This window comes from Phaenicophaeus curvirostris, chromosome 3, assembly GCF_032191515.1.
Source record: "Phaenicophaeus curvirostris isolate KB17595 chromosome 3, BPBGC_Pcur_1.0, whole genome shotgun sequence".
NCBI lineage: Eukaryota > Metazoa > Chordata > Aves > Cuculiformes > Cuculidae > Phaenicophaeus > Phaenicophaeus curvirostris.
Genome location: NC_091394.1, coordinates 97794636 through 97811336, shown reverse-complemented (window position 1 = coordinate 97811336; position 16701 = coordinate 97794636). Strand labels below are relative to the sequence as shown.

The following is a 16701-nucleotide window of genomic DNA, read 5'->3' as shown; positions in this document are numbered from 1 at the left end:
TCTTCCTCAAAAAAACCCAGTAAAGTAGACCTTTGTGAGGGTGTTCCTGGCTCTACAGGACACTGAGACTTTGTTTCTCAGGCTGATTTCCAGACTCAAAGAGTCATCACTGCAGGAGGACACCACGCAGGGAATCACACCGGGCAGTCACACTGCCTGGCATAGATCTAGCTCTTCAGTTGCTGCCTCATGACATCTGAGAGGATTGACACACCTTCTCCACCATCCACAGTGGCATGCAGTCTCTGAGTCTCATAGAACTTAATCTGTTACACAACCAATGTGGCTTAGCCTCTTCACGCCCAGAAGGTGTATGTCCATTGGTGAGAAATGGTTAGGGATCATGGGGTTATCAGGGCTGACTTCACCATCCTGTTGATCCTGCTCTATGTCAGCTGCATTGGCAGACCCAGTGGTTTAACACCATTGTTAGAACCTCAAAATATCTGCAAATCATCAAAAAAAAATCCCCCCAATAATTCCCCCTACTTTTTAGTCTTGAAAAGGAAGACATAATGGGTTTTGGTGTCTCTTTGAACTTCCTCTGGCCATGGCTTCAGTGTGATGAGCAATGATGAGTCCCATCATATGTTCTAAATATCTCTGATGAGCATGACCCCTGCTTCAGTGATGCTTGATCATCTGATTGATCTCCTGCCCGCCAACTAACGTTGGCCCCTGATCATTTTAGCCCTCTCTTCGTCCATCTGATTATTTTCTTCCACGTATTTTCTGAGCCTCTTCTTCTTCTGCATCTGCATCTTCTAAACCCTAGGCTGCCTAGCTACTGTTGGGTCCCTGTTTTCTTCCCTGCAGACCAAGCAGGGTGGAGAAGGAAGGGATAAACAAGACAGCTGATTGCCCAAGCAGCTTTATTCAAAGGGGCTGCTCCTGCTTTATGCTTTCTGCTTTTTGGTGGCTTGGTGAATGGTGACGCATGAAGATGTCAGGTGGCTGATATCCAGCACCAAACTTCCTGGTTACTCTTTCCTCAGAAGCAGAAGTGGGACAGGTAGTCAAATGGAGGCCCCACAAGATCCAAAATTAAGAATTCTAGATCCACAAGACTGTAAGCATGCAGAAAAATTGTAAAGGCTGAGAACATCATATCTGACTGGTATCTAGCAGGAATTTGAATTGGATGCACCACACAGAAAGGGAACAAAGATGTTTTTTACCTTTGTTGAGATGCTGCAAAGCTGGACACCAACTTCCAGTGTCCCTCCTCCTGCATTTGAGCCCCAAAACCATTGTTCTCTTCCTGCAGCTCCTCTCAGACCCAGGAGGCAGCACATGTAGGACTACATCGATATCCAGCAGCTTTTATAGGCAAACAGGAATTTATAAGACATTTCCTGTTTATATTGCCAACCATGAGCACAAAGCTAGATGTACCCTGACTGTAGACATTGGAAATTCTCTAGGGCTGAACCTGGAAATGCGCTTGGCACTAATCCACACAGATAATGCCGTTAATTCATGCCACATTACCATTCTGCTTTGAGTAGCTGCCTTCACTGAACTATCTGGCCACAGATGTGATGATCAGATTGGAGCTGAAGAGTACAAAAGCCCCACTCAGACATCAGTAGCACTGCTAGCCTGACCATAGATGAATTAAAGTATTAAAGACAATAAATGGGATGAAGTATCTTAGTGCTTTCACTCCACTCTGGACACATCAGACCAGCCTGAAGGCAATGCTGAGGTGAGAACACAACCCACGTGCATTCCTAGCCTCTCGAATAACGCATGATCCCTGCCCACTCTTTCAAAATCGTTGTTGTCGTCATCACTCAGTCCAAATGCAGGGAAGATATATATCCTGTCCCCAGGTGAGGGTGCTTTTCCTAGGCTGTGGAAACGACTGAAAGAAGATGAAGGCCTCCTTCCTTGCCCTGCTGGCTTTGATCCTATGCGTAGACCGAGGTGAGCTATCACGGTTCGCTATTAGACAAAGAACAGAACAACCTGATCTGGTTAAAGATGTCCCTGCTCCTTCAGGGGGAGTGGACTAGAGACCTGTAAAGGTCCCTTCCAATGCAAAGCATTCTGTGATACTATGGTTGCATGTTTCAAAGTGAAGGAGGCCTCATAGCCAGGGAAAAAAATCATGGGAGAGGGTGCCTTAGCTCTTACAATGGTACAGCTGAAGGACACAGCGCCCCTCTTTGGGTTTCTTACGTGTAGCCTCAGCCTGAATGTGTGAAATGTTTATTTTGTGCAGGGGAATTTCCCTATGGGCTCACGTACTGCTGGATTTTTATGAAAGCAAGGCAGAAAAAAGGAAGCAGTTGCCACTGTTGTGCCTTTGTTAAGAGACTTCCAAGTGATTTTTGTCTGTTGAGATGATGCAAGACTGAGGTTATTTCCAAATCTTGATGAAGAAGTGCTTCAGTGTACGATAGGACAATAAATCAGCGACTGTGCACCTTGTTCCCACTGCAGTCAGTGATGGGACTTGTAGCAGCAGTGGGGCAGGACCAGACCTACAATATCTGGCTTTGTGCAGCTGCCTGCTGAATGCTCCTGGTTTCTGTTGAGAGAGATTGGACAACCTTGCTGATTTCAGAGATTTGGGGGCAAAGTTGGGAAATTAAAGAGGAGTTGGGTTATGGGCTAAATGGGTTAAGCATCTTTATGCTGGGATATTGGGTGGAGGTGTACATTTGCATACTATTTGCATTACATATTATATGTTTTATTTCACAGAGGGATTGCAAATGAAATAATAGCTCTCTTAATGTATATGATCTTCTGGCCTCTTTAGACAAGACAGTTAAGCAACCAGATATAATAAATGTTATCCTCATTTTGTAAAGAGGAACAGGGTTTGCCAGTGCTTGGACATTTGCCACGTTGTCTGGTGCAAAACCCCAATTTCTTGGAATAGTTATTTCTGTCTCATTGTGGCCTAAGAATACCTTATTGCTATTTGGATTTATTCACTCACCAGAATAATGATTCTGACAAATTTCCAAGTGTTAACAAGTCCCCAGGGACAAAGAGATTTTCTTCAGTGCCAAGACAAAGGCTGTCCTAATCCGCATTAGGTAACCTAGGCAGTAAAACTGATATGTTAGACTGCAAGAGTTTTAGGGCTGAATTCTCACAGCAAAGAGTTAAAAATCTCCTCGCCTTTTTATTTAATCCAGGTCATGGATACAATATAGAGTCATGGAGTGATTTGGATTGGAAGGGACCTTAAAGCCTATCCAGTTCCACCCGCCCCTGTCATGGGTAGGGACACCTCTTTCCCCCTCCAATTTAAAGCCATTCCCCCTCTTGTCCTATCACTCCATGCCCTTGGAAAAAGCCCCTCCCCAGCTTTCTTGTGTGCCCCCTTCAGGTACTGGATGGCTGCTGTGAGGTCTCCCCAGAGCCTTCTCTTCTCTAGGCTGAACAACCCCAACTCTCTCAGCCTGTCCTCATATGGGAGGTGCTCCAGCCCTCAGATTATCTTTGTGGCCTCCTCTGGACCCGTTCCAACAGTTTTGTATCTTTCTTATGTTGGGGGTTCCAGAACTGGCCACAGCACTCCAGGTGGAGTCTCATGAGAGTGGAGTAGAGGGTCAAAATCCCCTCCCTTCACCTGCTGACCATGCTTCTCTGATGCCCCCTAGTTCAAGGTTGGCCTTCTGGGCTGAGAGCACACGTTGCCAGGTCTTGTTGAACTTCTTATCAATGAGTAGTATATTTAAGGGCAGTGAAGTCCCACCCGAAGACACCGGTGTGGGAGACTGGGTTCTTTAGGCTGTGGAGGTTCCAATTAAACCCATTCAACTGCCAGTGCTGCTGACCAATTAGACTCTAGTCAAATAGTCTTCAGCAACTAGAAGGGGTTGACCCGAGGTCTGGGGACATCCTTTAGACTTCTACAGCAGACCCAGTTCTTCCCTGGTCCCTGCATCAAATCAAAGCCAGAGATAGAAGAGACCCACAAGGATCATGAAGTCTAACTCCTATCCCTGCATAGGCCAACCCCAATGTTCACACCATGTCTGAAGGTGTTGTCCAAATGCTTCTTGAATCTTGCCAGGCTTGGTGCCATGACTGATTTTCTGGGGAGCTGTTCCAGTGCTCCACCACCTTCTGGGTGAAGAACTTTTTCCTTATATCCAACCTAGACCTCCTCTGGCACATCTTTCTGCCATTCCACTGCTTTGAGCAGGCCTGCATCTCATGCATTTGAGAGTCACTGGAAAGAAGGTGGTGATTTTGGATGCCAGAACTTGGTGGCATTTTGTCTCCATCTTCTATACCCTGTGTCTTCTCTTGCAGCGAATGGCCTGTATTGCTACACCTGCGACTGGGAACAAAGCAACTGGAAGTGTCTGAAGGCTAAGAAGTGCGCAGACAAGGATGAGTACTGTGTGACCAATGTTGCCTCTGTAGGCATTGGTATGTGATGGCTGTGTATCCTCTGGTGAGGACTCAGGAATGGGATGGGGGGGTTGCCTAGATTTATGGTTGCACTTTGTGGATGGGTAGGCTGAGGAGTCACAGGGAAGCACACATGGGAGGTGGAGCCCTCACCGGCCTGGCCTGACAGAGCTGAAGTTTGCACCGTTTCATAGAATGGTTTGGGTTGGAAGGGACCTTAAAGATCATCCAGTTCTATTTCGCCACTGCCATAGGCAGGGACACCTCTCACTGGATCAGGTTACCCAAAGCCTCATCTGATCTTTATCTTGAACACTTCCAGTGATGGGGCATCCATGTTTGATGGGGAGGAGGATTTCACACATCGAGACCTCCCCATCACACATTTAGACCTTTCCCTTTAGCCTAGAAAGAGGCAGGGGGCACTGAGGAAGAGGAAGGACAAAGAGAGGATCCTTCAGAGGAATAAATTTGAACTTCGATTAGATAAGGAGATGAAGAGAAACAGGTAGCCAGGGAGGATGAGAAGGTCCAGAGAGATATAGAGGGGAATAAAATTATGTCCTTCAAGTAGAAAAGTCTGGAAAAGTGCTTTCAATCCAGGCATTAACATTGTCTCATGGATGCCATCGCACAGCTAAGAAAGCCTTGACACGAGCGTCCGTACTGGGAGGTGTCAGATGCCCAGAAGGGATATTGAATAGCTTGTGTAGGTGGTCACCAGCAATCATTGGGCTGTAGTGGGATTGGGGTAGGTCTCATTGGCCAGGCTGGTCCTTGGGGCTGTTGGGGGACAGTGCGACTTGTTAGCCTATCTCCATCTTGTACAAGATCAATGAACACTCAGCAAACTAATTCGTAATGGTGTTCTCTCTTCTTTGGGCAAGGTGTTTTGTCTTTCTGGAAGAGGATCACCAAGCAGTGCTCCAAGACCTGCCCATACCACAACTTCAAGCTGGGCCTGGCTACCTACACCTCGTATTGCTGTCAATCATACTTGTGCAACATGAGTGCGTGCCCAGGACCCAGGCTAGCTCGGCCGTGAGATGGCTGGGGTCTTGTGCCAGTGTCCTTCTTCACCTGCACAGCAGTGGTGGGAGAAAAAGGCTCCTAAAGGCCTGAAGAGCATGGTCAGATTCCCCCAGGATGGTATGGACATTAAGCATGCTGTAGAGTAGATAAAAGATTATGGTCACCTCCTCCTGCTCTGTGTTGCCTCACAGCCTGTAGCTTCTCATTTGCTTCTCATACCTGAGCTCTGTAGACCTGGCGACTTCATGGTGAAGTGTGATGTCCTCTGCAGCCTGGGGAGGGAGAGGCTGCTTCTGCATGTCCTGCAAATCTCTGGAGGGGTTTCTTCTGCAACGGTGCTTTATCTTGGGTGCTTCTGGGAGCCACGCAGTTGTAACTTCCAGGCTCAGGGAACAGGGTGGGTGAAAATAACAACCCCTCTGCACCAACTCAGAAGGGAAACTGTGTGAACTCAAAGCAGAGATGCTGGGGAAGGGGAAAAGGCAGTCCTGTGTATAAAAGCCTATGATGAGTGCTAGCCAAAGCACTTTTTCCTTGCACCCCTCACCTGCTCTGCCTAACCTCCCACTTTCAGCTCCAGCTGGGGACAATCACATCCTCCTGTGCCACATTAACAGTCAGGCGCAGCAGCCACGTACCTCATTCTGTTTGGTCTGCCTGTGGTACCATGTTTTTATCAAAATTATGCTTATCTGCATGGTCTGTACATCTGTACACATCTGCACACATCTGTCTATCTGCAGTCTTTGTCCCCACCACCATTTCAAGCAGGTGTCCTTGGTCACAACATTATAGAATCATAGAAACATAGAATCATGGAATGGTTTGTGTTAGAACAGATCTTAAAAATCATCCAGTTCCAAATCCTGTGCCATGGGCAGGGACACCTCCCAATGCATCAGGCTGCTCAAGGCCCCATCCAACCTGGCCTTGAACATCTCCAGGGAGGAGGGAGGCGGGCATCCACAACTTCTCTGGGCAACCTGGGCCAGTGCCTCACCACCCTCAACAGGAAGAATTTCTTCCTAATGTCTAGAATTTCTTCCTAATGACTAAATCTTGTCCCCTCCAATTGAAATCCGCCCCCTGTCTTGTCCTATCACTCCATGCCCTCATAAAAAGTCCCTCTCCAGCTCTCCTGTAACCTCTTCAGGTACTGGAAAGTTGCTATAAGTTCTCCCTGCAGCCTTCTCTTCTCCAGGCTGAAGAACCCCAGCTCTCAGCCTGTCCTCAGAGAAGAGGTGCTCCAGCCCTCAGATTATCTTTGTGGCCTCCTCTGAACCTGTTCCAACAGTTCCATACCCTTCCTCTGTTGGGGATTGCAAAACTGGACACAGGACTCCATGTGGAATATCAGAAGAGTGGAGTAGAGGGGCAGAATCACCTCCATTGACCTGCTGGCCACGCTTCTTTTGATGTCATCCCTTTCTTCATGTTGCCTTGCTTCGCTGTGTTTGCTGTTTGAGCCAAGTGACCATACCCAGGGTTTGCTCTGCCCTTGGCAATCTGTCTTCCAGCAAGCCATTCATTTATCCATCCCTCCAACATCCTTCCAAGCAACCGCAGGGTAATGAGAAGTATTGACAGCATTTGGATTGAGCTGCTGAGGAATAGTGGATGGGTTGATAAGAGAAAAGCACAGATTTCAGAGAAACCAAATATTTCATGTAGATGTTTCCAGAGGGAGCAAAGAACTGAGGGTAAAAGGAAGCTGCAAAAATGAACAATGATGAGAGCTCAGAGAATTTTCATAACATCATAGAATCACTTGGCTGGAAAAGACCTTTGAGATCCTCAAACCCAGCTGTACCTGTCTACTACTAAACCATATCCCTAAGCACTTCATCTGCACATCTTTTAAACACCTTCACAGATGGTGCGTTAACCACCTCCCTGGGCAGCCTCTGCTAGTGCCTGAGAACCCTTTAATTGAAGAATTTTTTCCTGATGTCCAGTCTGAACCTGCCCTGGTGCAACTTGAGGCCAGTCCCTCTCATCCTACCATTTGGAAGAAAAGACCAACACCCACCTTGCTACAACCTCCTTTCAGGGAGTTGTAGACAGCGATAAGGTCTCACCTCAGCCTCCTTTTCTCTAGGCTAAACAACTTCTCCTAAGACTTGTGTTCCCTCAGCTGCTCCTCCTAAGACCTGTTCATTGACAGAGGTGTTGCTGAATGCGTCTCCCTCCTAAGCAGCACTTTTTGCAGGAGTTTTGCCTTTCAAAAGCATGGAAATGCTTAAATGTGGGTCAGCCTGGCTTCCCAAAGCTGCTAAACATGTCTCAGCCAAGGGATGATGCTCTGTGTTGTGCAGCAACCCAACCCTGGTAAACAAGGAGACAAAAGGGGCTTTGAGCGGTGCTGAGCACGTCTGCCTTGGGCTGGTGCCCGTCGCTGCTCTGGATGAATGCCGCTTTCTGAAGTGCTGCATAATGGGAGTCTTCAGAGATGTGCTCTCCCTTTTATTAATTGACTTCTACTTTCCTCTACCCCCTTCTTTTCACAGTTATGCCACGTTGCGAGGGCAGAACTCCGTGCTGAAGGAGCCACGCTGGGTGATGCACCTCCCTTTACCTCTTCATTAGACCGTGATCTCTTTCACCCCCTACTTAGGAATTTGCATTTTTCACTCTGAAGCAATCCAAGCCCCCTCCTGTCCCTCAGCCCAAATGCTCACGAGCTCTAATTTACGCCTCACACAATATTTTCCCATTAAAAAAAGAGAGACTTGTGTGGTTTTTCTCCCTATGTGCCAGAATTATTCAGCTCTCTGAAAGCACTGAGGAATCCCAGTTGGACAGACTCTAATAATTAATATTTCATTGTGTTGGATTTATGTATCCTGCAGTAGTGGAGACAGTGCACCCCACAGCCTGCAGGAAAATACAGTTGTTATTTTTTTTGCCACTTTAAAGTAAAAACTGGCTGTTTTTCACTTGGTTTAGCCTGTTTTTGCTGCAGAAAGCACTCTTGTATTCATAGAATCATAGAATCACTAGGTTGGAAAAGACCTTTGAGATCATTGAGACCAACCATACCATATTCCATGATCAATGTAAGGGGAAATAATCCTGGGCATAATTGAAGAGAAAAGGGTCATTTCCCTTGCCCAAAGGGCACTGCAGCTCAAAGACATTGAAAACAGCCCTCCTTACCTGGTGCAGAGCTACCCTGGTGGCAATTACACTTCTCCAGTCATCTGAGATGTATGGGGAGGAAGAAGAGTCTGGTGTGATACTTAACCACTAATTTTGACCCACTAGGGATATTCGGGACCACAGGGAGCTGGCAGTCATTAACATGGGGGTGAGACTATGCAGAAAATTACCCTGAGCCTGTGCTCCTTGCTGGGTCATTGTTCAAGGCAGAGCTCACCTCTTGGCTTTGAAAGGTACTTGGAGGACCCTAAACAGAATAGAGTTATGCACTGGGTGGAAAGGAATCACAGAATCATTAAGGTTTGAAAAGACCTTTAAGATCATCCAGTCCAACACTGCTGTGCCTACTAAACCATGTCCTAAAGTTCCACATCTACATATTTTTTGAACACCTCTAAGGAAGGAGACTCCAGCACTAGTTTTTATCATCACTATAGACTGCACTGAGCTTCTCCAACCTCCTTCAAAGATGTGATGGTGATAGGAGAGGTGGGAGAGCGGTGAAGGAGCCCTTTCTGGTGTCTGCAGCACAAGGTAGGGCTCAGGCGCAGCACCTGAGTGGTTCAGGGCACTGCACATTGCATAAGAGAGAACTCAGCTGGAGATGGTCCAGGATGTGGGAGAAAGATGCTACAGAGACTCGGCATGGTGCTATTGCAGGCATTTGCGGAGGGGTTACCCAACCAATTGGACTTGGAGAGAGAGGGATGTTGTCCTCCAAAGGGCCTAACAGATCCTGGTGCTAGGCATGGAGAAAGATCCGTGGAGAAAGAAGGGCCCAAGCATGGCACTAAGAAGAAGCAGACAAAGCACAGAGACTTTTCAGTAGCTGGAGCTGGCAGGAAAACACAGCATGGGGATGAATCATAGATTTATAGAATGGTTTAGGTTGGAAAGGACCTGGAAACTCATCCAGTTCCAACCCCCTGCCATGGGCAGGGACATCTCCCACTGGATCAGGGTGCTTAAAGCTTCGTCCAGCCTGGCCTTGAACACCTCCAGAGATGGGGCAGCCACGGTTTCTTTGGGCAACCTGGTCCAGTGCCTCCCCACCTTCATACTAAATGAAGCAACAATTACAAAAGGCATAATAACTGCCTGGTTGCAGATAATAACTAGCAGTTTAAATACCTTGTTGGATGGACGTCATGGGGAGTTATGACGTAGATCCTTTGAGCCCAGACTCTAGGGCAGTTGCACTCACTGTGCGTGGTTGGCATCTTTCCCTTCCTCGATCAGAGCTACCAGCTTGTAGCCTCAACAGCCAAGCCCATGTGATAAATTTAGCCCTATGCCAAGCTGTGTGTGTGGGCAAGCCCAGAGAAGGGAGTCTGGAAGCAGGATGGAGCCACTGAGCCTTGAAAAAGGGTGAGCAGCAGTGCCCTGGGCAGATGAAGGCAGGCCAAGCCTCCCTGTGGTCAGCAGCCACCCATGCCGCTGAGATGAGTATCACATCAGACAGGAAAACACAAAACCACCTTTCTGAAATGCAGCCCCTGATGTGCTGCCTAACTCTCCGCAAGGCTCAGGATGAGGTGTGAGGTCTGTGTTTCATTTGCGGGGTGGTCAGCATTATAGAGATGCTGGTGGGACCTACTGGGTGATGTAACCCAAGGAGAAGGGTGATGGGAGAAGCAATGTGGCTGTCCCCAGCAAGTACCAGGGTGTGCTGCAGGACGGACAAAGACATCTCTGGAATTGTGGGACCTCCCTGGAGGGGTCTTGGGTGGGAATGATTTGGTAAATACAGCTCTAGGGGAAAATCCAGCTCTTTGTGGAAACAAGGAGTTTTCCGAAACAAAGCCAGAAATTTAAATGACAGCATTTCCCAGGCAGTGTTTGGATTCAAGCCATGTTATAAGTTGTGGTACAAATCATAGAAGAGTTTGGGTTGGAAGGGACCTTAAAGATCATCCAGTTCAAAACCCCCTGTCATGATCAGGGACACCTCCTACTGGATCAGGTTGCTCAAGGATCCATCCATCGTGACCCTGAACACTTGTAGGGAGGGGGCACTCATGACTTCCCTGTGAAACGTATTCCAATTTTTCACCACCCTCATCGTGAAGAATGTCTTCCTAATGTCTAGTCAAAAGCTTGCTCTCCTCCTCCCCCTTACCTCCCCTCAATTTAAAGCCATTCCCCCTCATCCTATCACTCCAGGGCCTCAGAAATACTCCCTCCCCAGCTTTACTGGAGCCCGTTCAGGTACTGGAAGCTGGTCTAAGGTTTCCTTGGAGCCTTTTCTTCTCCAGGGTGAACAACTCCAACTCTCTCAGCCAGTCCTTAGAGCAGACCAGCCCTCTGGTTATCTTTATAACCCTCCTATGGATCTGTTCCATCAGTTCCATATCTTTCTTATGCTGAGAATTCCAGAACGGACACAATACCCCAAGGGGAATCTCAAAAATAAATTTATTTTTTTTATTTTGATTGTCTTTCTTGACTTCATAAAACATTTGATTTCAAGCATTGCTAACTGAAATGACCTTCAGGGTCTCATGCTGTGGCCTTCACTGATGTATCTAAATGCTGGATGCCTCAGACTGTGCCTGCACCCTGACCTGTAAAGAGCTAGACACTTCTAGGGTGACTCCCCCTCTCCTAGAACAGGTGTCGAAGATTGGGGTTGTGGGGTTCAGTGGAGACCCTCAACACTTTCCAGAAGACCAAGGCAAGTGAGTTAGAGACACCTGCTGTTTACATGCCTAAATTAGTTGCTTTGGATTTGAGCCTACCCAAGAAAAATAAAAATAAAGAGGAGGTGGAGAAACTATCAAAAAAACTCCACCTACGAGAGGAAACTTGATGGAATTTGGCACATTTCCATCAGCCTTCCATGTCTGGTGCACTAATGAATATTCTGAAATAGAGGGGGGTGGGAACAACAACAAAAACCACTTTCCTGGGAAATCCTGGATGGGTTCCAGCACACAGAGCCAGACTAAGCCCACAAGAGGGAGCTGATGCCTCTGTGCAGCGCTGGGCTTTCCACAAAGTCATAGAATCACTAGGCTGGAAAAGACCTTTGAAATCATCGAGTCCAACTGCACCTGTCCACTACTCAACCAGAGTCCTAACTACTTCATCTCCCCATCTAGTAAACACTTCCATGGATGGAGACACAACCATCTCCCTGGGCAGCCTCTGCCAGTGCCTGAGAACCCTTTCAGAGAAGAATTTTACCTAATGTCCAGTCTGAACCTCACCTGACACAACTTGAGGCCATCCTATCACCTGTCAGTTGGGAGAAGAGACCAACACCCACCCTGCTACAACCTCCTTTCAGGGAGTTGTAGACAGTGATAAAATCTCCCCTCAGCCTCCTTTTCTCCAGGCTAAACAACCCCAGTTCCTTCAGCCACTCCTCATAAGACTTGCTCCCCAGCCCCTTCACCAGCTTCGTTCCCTTCTCTGGACCACTCCACTTCGTAGTGGTGTGTGACCCTCTCTTCCTTCTTCTCCTGCAGTTGGGATGCCCTTGACACCTCTCAGAACTGCATGTAGGGAACCTTATTTTCTTGGCATCTATGAGGTCCTAGGAAATAAAGAGGGGATCAAATCAGATAGGCCTCCACCTTTCTGTTCCGTTATACGTAACTCCATCCCCTTTTTTTTTTATTTTTCTACACATTGCCTCTTTGCAATGGCTCCTTGAATGTCTTCCTGCCCCTCTAATTGTAAAATTCGCTGGTTCTCTCCCTTCCTTCCATAAATGATCACAGGCAAAAAAACCAGGACTGGCACCCATCATGCATACAAATAATGGAAAATCCACCTTTTTCCTCCTTGCCGTGCTGCCCTATCTGTTGTGAACATTCATCGTCTCCATAATGTGATGCAGAAACCTGTCATGGCAAAGCTGGGGCTGCTCCCACGTTGCTGACGCCTCCAGAAATGCTGTTCTTTGATTCACTGTGGTGCCAAGGAGCTTTTGTTAGGAGTTCTGTCAGGAACTGGGCAAGCAAACAGCACAGAAAGACTTTTCTCCCGCACTTCCCCATCACATGGGAGCTTGGCAAAGGTGTGGGCATTGCTTGGTTTAAAATGGTCTTAAGCTGCTCAATAGGTTTGATGAGGTCCAGGATGCCTTGTTTAACTCTGAATCTCCTGAAAGCGCAAACAGAGGAGCTCCAGGGCCATGGCTTGGTCCCTGACATGAGCCCAGTGCCAGGAAGAGACAGAGTCCTGTGTCCTCAGAAAGAGCAAGACGGCTACGTGCTGCCACTGACCTGTCTCTCCCTTCAGCAGGCAGGCTGCCCTCCTCTTCATCACTGCTGTGGGCGAGGAGGAGGGTTGAACCCAGTACAACCTATTATACAGCAGAGTGAGGAGGCTTGGAGAAGTGCCCCACCCTGCGAAAGCTGTGAGACTGGCTCGTTTGCTCATCACCCAGCTCCCAGCTGGATGTCAGTAGTGGTGAGAAGGGAGTGTGGTGCTTTATTCCCTTCCCACAGCACAAAAACCTCCTCAGGCTTCCCTGTATCTCCTTTCCACGTGCTCAGAGTGGTAAAAAGCTCTCCCTGGACTTGTGGACTTTGCTGCTGGGGTGGATGTCTCTGGAGACAGATGGTCTCCCCGAGGTTTGCTGCCTGCTGTGGGGCTTAAGGATTCAGAGGAAGCAGAGCTTGATGAATTTCTAGGTCTGACCATATTTCATTTCCCAAAATACCCGCTGTCACCAAGGCGTGGTGGCAGAAATCTAGTGCTTTCCTGAGATGCTGTCCTGCTTCCAAGGAAACTGTCAGAAGCGGTGCTCAGCATCTCCCAGGCATTACTGAAATGGTCCTGCCTGCATGTCCCCATCCTCTTATTTGGAGCAAGAGTGAGCTGTGTTAGAGGCACAGCAGGGTTCCCTCAGACCCCTCCTCCCAGTCCCAACCCTCCATACTAAATTCTGCACCTGGCAGGAGTGTGAAGAAGCAGATGGTTGAAACCAAACTCCTGAGGCTGGATGCTACAGGGAGAGGCTCCAAGATGGGTAAATAACACAGGGCACAGGCTCTATCCTCCAGCCCTGACACCACACAATATGGCATGCTTGTCGCACCCTTTCCATGCCCAAAACAAGTTGATCACATCCAAATGGCCCATTGGCCTTGAGCTGTCTCCTGAACATGGTCTGGTAGGTGTTTCTTGGTATGAGTGAGTGTTGATAGTGGGCAATTGTGCAAGAGAGTGCCCTGTCCTTGGCTTATTTACGGGTATAGAAGTAGGCTTACAGCTCTTTTTTGTTATCACAGCACTTGGTGGGGCTGGCCAGGACCCCACCGTGCTGGTACAACTAGCATGAGGAACCCAGAGGAAGTAATACCTGACTCCAGCATGCGCAGCGATCGCTTGTTCAGGATATCTTGTTTTATCCTTCTTTTCCTGGCTGTCTTTCCCCACAGAAATAAAATGGGATCAGAGATGGTGGGTAGAACCCACCCAACCATCAGGACCAGGTGGCAGTGAGGGCATTGGAGATGTCGTGGTTGGGTTTTGGCTGTGGAAGTGACATCAAAGGCATTGCTTGGTGCTGTGACATGTTGGAAAGGAGAAGAGGTACACAGCACATCTGCTCTGAAAGCCATACCCAGAGGACACAGGGTGAGCTTGTGGCTGCAGAACGGGTCTGGTGCTAAGCCCACCACAGATTCATTTCTGTTTGCACTTCCTTCATCCCATCTCCCTTTCAGACTGAACAGAAGTGGGTTTTCCTCCACGTGGGGAAGCAGGAGACAGTAGCTGTAACCAAAATCAGGGCTTGATGCCAAGTGCTGTGTTTACAGCCCAGAAATAGGAGTGCACTTCCCTGGAATTTGCTTTCAGAGGAAAGAAAGTATTATGGGCTTCATTTCCCATAGGAGATCTTGTTTTCTCCCTGCTCTGCCCTGTTCCAGCAGCAGTGGTTGGGTTGCAAAGCAAAGCTGGCAGGAGAAGTGACTGCAGCTATTGCAGGTTGAGGAGCAAAAGCCACTGCTTTCCCATGCCTGTGACTTTGAGCATGTCTCCCCTCACTCAGACTTGATTTTGAGGCTCTGGGAGCCTTTGCTGAAACATTGTAAAGGCCCTTCAAGGCATGGTTGTCTTTGTCCTGACATTTGAACAAGTTGGGAGTGGGCGAAAGCCTGGTACACAGTGTGCAATCAAGACGGAGCGAGTTGTTCCTACCATGCTCTTTCTTTGGAATTCAAGAGGGTGTCTGCAAACTCAGGGTGTTTCTTCCACCTTGAAATTGCTCCTTGGATCAGTGTAGGTGGCTTTTGGTTCCCATGCCCCTCCCAGACTGTCATCTGTGAGGTTTACAAACCCTTGTTCGCGATGAGTGGTTGCACTGCCAGTGGATGGGATCGATCACAACACGTGAGCTGTTTTCTCCACTTGTGTGTGGTGGGGATGGGGTGAAAGGTGCTCTTGAGGTGGACTGATGCCTTTCTCTCCTTCTGCCCAAACACCTGTGGAAATGCATCCTAGAAAAAAAACATGCCCTGCTTTTCCAAAACAATAGTAATCTGAACAAAAACACACACAGTCTTGAATTTTTGGCCAACTCTCCTGGGAAAATACCCTTCTGCTCACCTGGTGAGGAACATGATTGTGTTCCCAGATAGCATCCTGTTTATTTCTCTGCCCTGCTGAACACACCCATCTGTCTGGGATCATTTCAGCCAGGATATTTCCTTGATCTACAACTCCTCCGCCTGCTGTGGGTTCTCCTCACAGGGGAGCAGGGACAGCCCTGCTCTCCTTGCCCTCCTTGGCCACAGTTGCAGAGGTTTCATCATGGCCATTACTTGAGGTGTGACAAGTTTCTAGATGTAACAAGGGAGGGCCCAAGCTCTTGTTCTCACCACGCAACTGGGGTTTTGGTGCTACCTGGCTGTCTCAGTAGGAGTGGGTCAGGAGTGAAACCAGAGCATCCTGATCTTCCCACGTATGCGCTGAGTTTTTCCACTTGCAATGATCTTTTCCACTCCCAGTTGCGATCTGCTTGGAAAAGATCAAACCAACAGACCCTAAAACATATTAAAAGGAGAAAGGTTGTCTGTGAAGATCATCACAGAGGGAAACATGCTTTTCTTATTTTACTCTCAGCTTTCACCTAACCTTGGAAATCACAGCTATTGGGTTTCAGAGTAGAGGATCTCTTCCAGGCCTGAAATATCCATCATGTGAGAGATGAGTCAAAAAACCTAAAAAAACCATAAGAGCATTTTTGAAAAGTGGGACTGTTTCCTTGCCTTCCAGGATGAGGTGTGCATTTCTACCCTTTATGGCAGACACAGGAAATTTTCCTTCATAGAATCATAGAATGGTTTGGTTTAGAAGGAACCCCAAAGGTCATCTGGTTCCAGCACTTTTGCCATGGGCAGGGACACCTCCCACTGGATCAGGTGCCTCCAAGCCCCATCCAACCTGTCCTTGAACACCTCCAGGGATGGGGCAGCCACGACTTCTCTGGGCAACCTGTTCCAGTACTTCACCACCCTCACAGTCAAAAGCTTCATTCCTAAGATTTCATCTCAACCTCCCCTCTTTCAGGTCTGGTCTAAGGCTTTCGTTTGTATCCCTGTGGATGGCCGTGGAGCCTCTCACGTGGAGCCAGCTGGTGCCACAGCCGTGTCCTAGATGAGTTTATCTGACATATCACTGGCCTGGCAGGTTCAAATGACTGCTCTGTACATCATCATGTAACTCTAGGATCTTAAAGTTCAATTTAAGAGCTCATAGAAACATTAACGTTGGAAGAAACCTCTAAGAACTGCAAGTCCAACCATGAACATAACACCAACATGTCTACTTAAACCATGTCCTGAAGTGCCATATTTACATGTTCTTTTAAGAAATCAAAAGGAGATTCCACTGCTTCCCTGGGCAGCCTCTTCCAGTACTTCAATACTCTTTCAGCAAAGAATTTTTTCCCAATATCCAATCTAAACCTTCTCTGGCACAGCTTGGGGCCATTTTGTCTCATCCTATCACTTATTCCTTGGCTGAAGAGACCAGCACCTACCTCACTACAACCTCCATTCCGGGAGCTGTGGAGAACAATAAGGTTGTCCCTGAGTCTCCTCCAGGCTAAATAACCCCAGTTCCCTCCGTCACTCCTCATACAACATGCTCCAGACCCTTCCTCAGCCC

General features: G+C 47.9%; 1 protein-coding gene across 1 annotated transcript; it reads left to right on the top strand.

Moving 5' to 3' along the window:
• Positions 1–510: 510 nt before the first annotated feature.
• Positions 511–5665, top strand: LOC138719440 (lymphocyte antigen 6E-like). Its single transcript, XM_069854783.1, has 3 exons — positions 511–1929; positions 4282–4401; positions 5271–5665. The coding sequence occupies exons 1-3, from the start codon at positions 1878–1880 to the stop codon at positions 5426–5428; spliced, it is 330 nt and encodes a 109-aa protein (XP_069710884.1). The 5' UTR covers positions 511–1877; the 3' UTR covers positions 5429–5665.
• Positions 5666–16701: the final 11036 nt, after the last annotated feature.

Excerpts from the sequence above, each read along its gene's own strand:
- LOC138719440 (XM_069854783.1), top strand. The coding sequence starts at position 1,878 with ATGAAGGCCTCCTTCCTTGCCCTGCTGGCTTTGATCCTATGCGTAGAC. Across the intron at positions 1,930-4,281 it reads GATCCTATGCGTAGACCGAG|CGAATGGCCTGTATTGCTAC; the intron begins GTGAGCTATCAC and ends CTTCTCTTGCAG. Across the intron at positions 4,402-5,270 it reads TGTTGCCTCTGTAGGCATTG|GTGTTTTGTCTTTCTGGAAG; the intron begins GTATGTGATGGC and ends TCTTTGGGCAAG.